This window comes from Notolabrus celidotus, chromosome 24 (assembly GCF_009762535.1).
Source record: "Notolabrus celidotus isolate fNotCel1 chromosome 24, fNotCel1.pri, whole genome shotgun sequence".
NCBI classification, from domain to species: Eukaryota; Metazoa; Chordata; class Actinopteri; order Labriformes; family Labridae; genus Notolabrus; species Notolabrus celidotus.
The window spans coordinates 438,497-444,589 of record NC_048295.1 but is presented as its reverse complement, the minus strand read 5'-3'; the positions used below and the strand labels follow the sequence as shown (position 1 = coordinate 444,589).

The 6,093-nt window shown below is 45.1% G+C and overlaps 2 protein-coding genes across 2 annotated transcripts; both read left to right on the top strand.

The window, feature by feature from the left end:
• The first annotated feature begins 203 nt into the window (after positions 1-203).
• On the top strand, positions 204-2,181 carry LOC117808467 (tubulin alpha-1A chain-like). The gene is made up of 4 exons (XM_034678225.1): positions 204-221; positions 434-656; positions 779-927; positions 1,006-2,181. Exons 1-4 carry the CDS (start codon positions 219-221, stop codon positions 1,984-1,986), a joined length of 1,356 nt encoding a protein of 451 aa, XP_034534116.1. The 5' UTR covers positions 204-218; the 3' UTR covers positions 1,987-2,181.
• Positions 2,182-2,255: 74 nt separating this feature from the next.
• LOC117808465 (tubulin alpha chain-like) lies at positions 2,256-5,934 on the top strand. Its single transcript, XM_034678223.1, has 4 exons — positions 2,256-3,125; positions 4,082-4,304; positions 4,460-4,608; positions 4,745-5,934. The coding sequence occupies exons 1-4, from the start codon at positions 3,123-3,125 to the stop codon at positions 5,717-5,719; spliced, it is 1,350 nt and encodes a 449-aa protein (XP_034534114.1). The 5' UTR covers positions 2,256-3,122; the 3' UTR covers positions 5,720-5,934.
• The last annotated feature ends 159 nt before the right edge of the window (positions 5,935-6,093 follow it).

The window sequence follows — 6,093 nt, the reverse complement described above, 5'->3', positions numbered from 1 at the left end:
CTTTGTTAGAGCATACCAGTTGATTTTCTTATTGTCCCTCCTCCTCATCTATCATCAAAAGAGATGGTGTTTGCTTCTCCAGCTCCTCTAGTTACCACAACATGCCAGGTTGTTGCCTGGAGATAAGACACTATAAAGCAGCGTCCTGCACTTGTACCTGACACAACATCCCCAGCCACTCATACAGGTGACAAGGGAACACTTAGAGAAGCGAAAACATGGTGAGAAAATCATTTTTCTGTCGTTTCATACCTGAGTGACCTTAAATGAGTTATTGAAAATCATCTTCATAAAATATGCTAGAGACCTGTCAGATTATAACCCTATGACACACTTCCCTTCAAGCTGTTTTGGATGCTTTTAAAATTATTATTGTGACTTATAAAATGACATTTAAAGAAAAACACTAAAACCTGACCTCTTGTTTTTGCAGCGTGAATGCATCTCTGTGCACGTCGGCCAGGCTGGGGCTCAGATGGGCAATGCATGCTGGGAGCTGTATTGCCTGGAGCACGGCATCCAGCCGGATGGTCAGATGCCCAGTGATAAGACCATCGGAGGAGGAGATGACTCTTTTAACACCTTCTTCAGTGAAACTGGAGCTGGAAAACATGTTCCCCGGGCTGTCTTTGTGGACTTGGAGCCAACAGTCATTGGTAAGATCGTAAGATAACATCCTGTCAAACATTTAGAAAAAATATCAGAAGGGGTTTTTGAATAGTGAAATAGAATTGCAAAAGTCTTGTGGTCTCAAATGTTATTTTCATATACAACACAGATGAGGTCCGGACAGGGACTTACCGCCAGCTCTTCCACCCTGAGCAGCTGATCACTGGAAAGGAAGATGCAGCCAACAACTATGCCCGTGGTCACTACACCATCGGCAAGGAGAGCATAGATTTAGTTCTCGACAGGATTCGTAAATTGGTGGGTTTGGTTGCAAGCACTTCATGTTTAGGTTTGGGCTACCTCAACCACAGATAATGATCATTTGCTTTCCTGCAGGCTGACCAGTGCACAGGACTCCAAGGTTTCCTCATTTTCCACTCCTTTGGAGGAGGAACCGGCTCTGGATTCACTTCTCTGCTGATGGAGCGTCTCTCTGTTGACTACGGCAAAAAATCCAAACTGGAATTTGCTGTTTATCCAGCTCCCCAGGTGTCCACTGCTGTGGTGGAGCCCTACAACTCCATCCTTACCACTCACACCACCCTGGAGCACTCTGACTGTGCCTTCATGGTAGACAACGAGGCCATCTATGACATCTGCCGTAGAAACCTGGACATTGACCGTCCCACCTACACCAACCTCAACAGGCTGATCGGACAGATTGTGTCCTCCATCACTGCCTCACTGCGCTTCGATGGAGCCCTGAACGTAGACCTGACAGAGTTCCAGACCAACTTGGTGCCCTACCCCCGTATCCACTTCCCTCTGGCCACCTATGCCCCAGTGATCTCTGCAGAGAAGGCCTATCATGAGCAGCTCTCTGTATCAGAGATTACCAATGCTTGCTTTGAGCCTGCAAATCAGATGGTGAAATGTGACCCTCGTCACGGCAAGTACATGGCCTGCTGCCTTCTGTACCGTGGAGACGTAGTGCCCAAAGATGTCAACTCTGCCATCGCCACCATCAAAACTAAGCGCACCATCCAGTTTGTTGACTGGTGTCCCACAGGTTTTAAGGTTGGTATCAACTACCAGCCCCCCACTGTGGTTCCTGGAGGAGACCTGGCCAAGGTGCAGAGGGCTGTGTGTATGCTGAGCAACACTACAGCCATTGCTGAGGCCTGGGCTCGACTCGACCACAAGTTTGACCTGATGTACGCCAAGAGGGCCTTTGTTCACTGGTATGTTGGAGAGGGGATGGAGGAGGGGGAGTTCTCAGAGGCCAGAGAGGACATGGCTGCACTGGAGAAGGATTACGAGGAGGTGGGCACCGACAGCGTGGGGGATGAAGGAGAGGAAGAGGGGGAGGAATATTGAGTTTTGCAACAACAGTCAGGTCTTATATAAAATAATGACATTCCATGTTTGATATATCTATTAGTAAATTCCAGGCTTCCCACTATGTGCAAGATTAGTTGTGTGTTACAGAGATTAAAAAGAAATAACTGTCAAGGGACTATCTTTCTTTACTGCTTTCATCTTCAAACAATAAACTCAACATGTTTTCATTGATCTGCTTTGTTAATGTCCAAACACTCACCTTACATTACTGGGCTTTAAGATCTAATTCTTCTTTGCAGCAAATATTCCTTAATTAATACAAATGCTTTAGGATTTAATCTTGGTTGTATTGCAAAAGGATCTCTCATCCATTCTTTCTTCCTAATAAACATATGAGAGGTGACTTTCAGTTACAGGTACATTATGACCACATTTAAAGCCAATTAACTCTTCTGTTTTACAAAGAAAGTTTCAGGATAGCATTTCTATTGAGAGCTTTGGGCACAAACCTTTATTCAGCTTTATTTAACTTAGTCATCAATTATTACTGAGGAATAAATGAGTTATTTGAGAGGGAGCTGTCAGTGGAGCCTGAACTATCTTGTTTGGGTTATGATGCCTTCAGGTGCAAATCATATTTGAAATTACAATAAAACAGAATATGTTTTGGTAGTTTTAATTTTTCTAAATTAATGAACGTTAAAGAATAATGTTTTTGTTTGCTTGTAGGCTTGAAACAATGATTTAATACATTAAACTTATGTTTCTACTACAGAATTAATTTGACATTTAATCCACTGCCATCTTAAAAATGCATTTTTGTTTTAGTTTGCTAAAATTAGGGCTTATTAATTTAGAATTAAGGAAACAATTTTAAAGTAAAAAATATTCACCAGCTCATGATAGAAGAGGCGCTTACTCAACATTCCTGCTAACAATGAATCAAGTGAATTTCCTCAACTGACGCAGCTGAAATGTAGGAGTCTGAATATTCCGGGCCGCACTTGAATGCAGCAGCGCCTAACGTCTCGTGCCGCCAAAAGCACGTTCAAACCGCCGCTTTGGCTCCTCCTCCTTAGAACGTATAAATACACCCAAACGCACCATCACCCTTCATTACAGCCTTCAGCAACCGATTCTTCAACGTCGGCCGGAAGGAAAATCAGACAACAATGGTGAGTGTTTCTGTTGAATACACTAAATATATGTAGTTAATCTCAGATACACTAAAGTACAACAAGGCAGAGGGGAGGTGGTTTTTAAAAGAACACAGATTATAGAGATGATGCATGTCTTAGGATCACATCATGGTATTCGAGTGTATAAATGTTGGTAATATATTCTTAAATGTGATCATAAAGCAGCCTGGGTCCCTCTAAGCGGTTTTTAATGTGATCGTTGTCTGGGATTAATCCTGATTTACATGACGGGGCTGGTCTGGCGCAGTTGGATTCAAAATGGCTGACAAACTGACCGTTAGACGTTAAACTCGAGGCTTGGATCTCTTTTATAATATTCAACGTTCTTCTGCAGCATCAGGAGTTATGATATACTCAGTACCCTAATGAAAAATAACGATTCTAAGGGAATGGAAGGACTTCATTCCGAAGAGGGTTTCTGAAGTCTGGTGGTCTGGTAGTCTAAAGGCCCAATCGGATAACGCCCAGTCCGTGAACGTTACACAAAGGTGGGAGTTTCCATCGCTGTGGGGACATGGAGCTAAACCTTTATCTGCCCCTATGATCTGTCCCTATGATCTGGCCCTGTTTGGAGCTTTTTGTCCCATTTTTTTCCCCTTCTATTTAACTGATCTGTTGCTGCTGCTGCTGCTGCTGCGCAGACTCAGACTGGAAGGGGCGGGAAGCCATATTTAACCCCCTACAGTTCTGCAGTAAGCCACCATGTGACTCTGGAGATATGACTCATCCAACCAACTGAAAGATGTCCCCTTAGGCTAGGATCACCACAAGTTATCTTTCCCAATAATCACATTACTGATCCAACAAAATAAGGGTTTAATCCTAATCAGAGTTTATATGAAGAAATCACTTCATGAGGGGCGAAAATAAATAATGTTCTTGACTTCAAAATATGCTGACAAGTGTCTTTCTTTCTCTCTCTCTCTCCACAGCGTGAGTGTATTTCTATGCATGTCGGCCAGGCCGGAACCCAGATGGGCAATGCGTGCTGGGAGCTCTACTGTCTAGAGCACGGCATCCAGCCAGATGGACAGATGCCCAGTGATAAGACCATCGGAGGAGGAGATGACTCCTTTAACACCTTCTTCAGTGAGACTGGAGCTGGAAAACATGTTCCCCGGGCCATCTTTGTGGATCTGGAGCCAACAGTCATTGGTAAGAAACCTGTTTTTTCAAATAAAGTAAACTTTTTACCTTCTATGTACGGCCTTGGTGATTTGTGGAGGTCTTACTGCAGCATTTCAACTCCCTCATACTTCTGCACACCACCTGTGAGCTTAAATAACCTCTTTCTTTCTTTTTCCCCTCAGATGAGGTCCGGTCAGGACAATATCGCCAGCTCTTCCATCCTGAGCAGCTGATCACCGGCAAGGAAGATGCAGCCAACAACTACGCCCGTGGTCACTACACTGTTGGAAAGGAGATCATTGACCTCGTCCTGGACAGAACCCGCAAATTGGTGAGCTTCCATTCTCTCCTTGTTTTGATGTGCAGACATCTAATCCATGTATCTATAGTAAGATAGTTAGCATGCACAATTACATCCATGTCAAAAATGTAATTGTGTGACTAAACTCACCCTTTTAATGTTTCAGGCTGACCAGTGCACAGGACTCCAAGGTTTCCTCATTTTCCACTCCTTTGGAGGAGGAACCGGCTCTGGATTCACTTCTCTGCTGATGGAGCGTCTCTCTGTAGACTACGGCAAAAAGTCCAAGCTTGAATTTGCTGTTTATCCAGCTCCCCAGGTGTCCACTGCTGTGGTGGAGCCCTACAACTCCATCCTTACCACTCACACCACCCTGGAGCACTCTGACTGTGCCTTCATGGTAGACAACGAGGCCATCTATGACATCTGCCGTAGAAACCTGGACATTGACCGTCCCACCTACACCAACCTCAACAGGCTGATCGGACAGATTGTGTCCTCCATCACTGCCTCACTGCGCTTCGATGGAGCCCTGAACGTAGACCTGACAGAGTTCCAGACCAACTTGGTGCCCTACCCCCGTATCCACTTCCCTCTGGCCACCTATGCCCCAGTGATCTCTGCAGAGAAGGCCTATCATGAGCAGCTATCTGTGGCAGACATCACCAATGCTTGCTTTGAGCCTGCAAATCAGATGGTGAAATGTGACCCTCGTCACGGCAAGTACATGGCCTGCTGCCTTCTGTACCGTGGAGACGTAGTGCCCAAAGATGTCAACTCTGCCATCGCCACCATCAAAACCAGGCGCACCATCCAGTTTGTTGACTGGTGTCCCACAGGTTTCAAGGTTGGTATCAACTACCAGCCCCCCACTGTGGTTCCTGGAGGAGACCTGGCCAAGGTGCAGAGGGCTGTGTGTATGCTGAGCAACACTACAGCCATTGCTGAGGCCTGGGCTCGACTCGACCACAAGTTTGACCTGATGTACGCCAAGAGGGCCTTTGTTCACTGGTATGTTGGAGAGGGGATGGAGGAGGGGGAGTTCTCAGAGGCCAGAGAGGACATGGCTGCACTGGAGAAGGATTACGAGGAGGTGGGCACCGACAGCGTGGGGGATGAGGATGAAGGAGAGGAGTACTGAGCTCCCCAAACATCTGTAGCTTGCTGTGATTTTCCTGAAGTCCAACTGTTCCAGAAAGTTCCATGTTAATGTTTTGAGGTCCACCTGTTAAAGAAAGTTCTCCATGGTTGCTAAGTTACATTGGACTCAGACTCAAAGTCTACATTCCATTGAGCTACATGAGTTTCCTGTTTTGGTTTTTATTTGTGCAAACTAATAAAAACAATTTAAGTCTTTGTGCTGTGTCTAATTTAGAGAGAAGCAAATTTAACAAATCATGATCTCTCCTGCATGAGCCCTGTAAGGATACTACACAGTTGCATGTCAGTTTAGATTAGAACTGATAACAGTCTTAGTCTGGGATGGTTGGTATATTAGTCTCTGATTTAGTACAA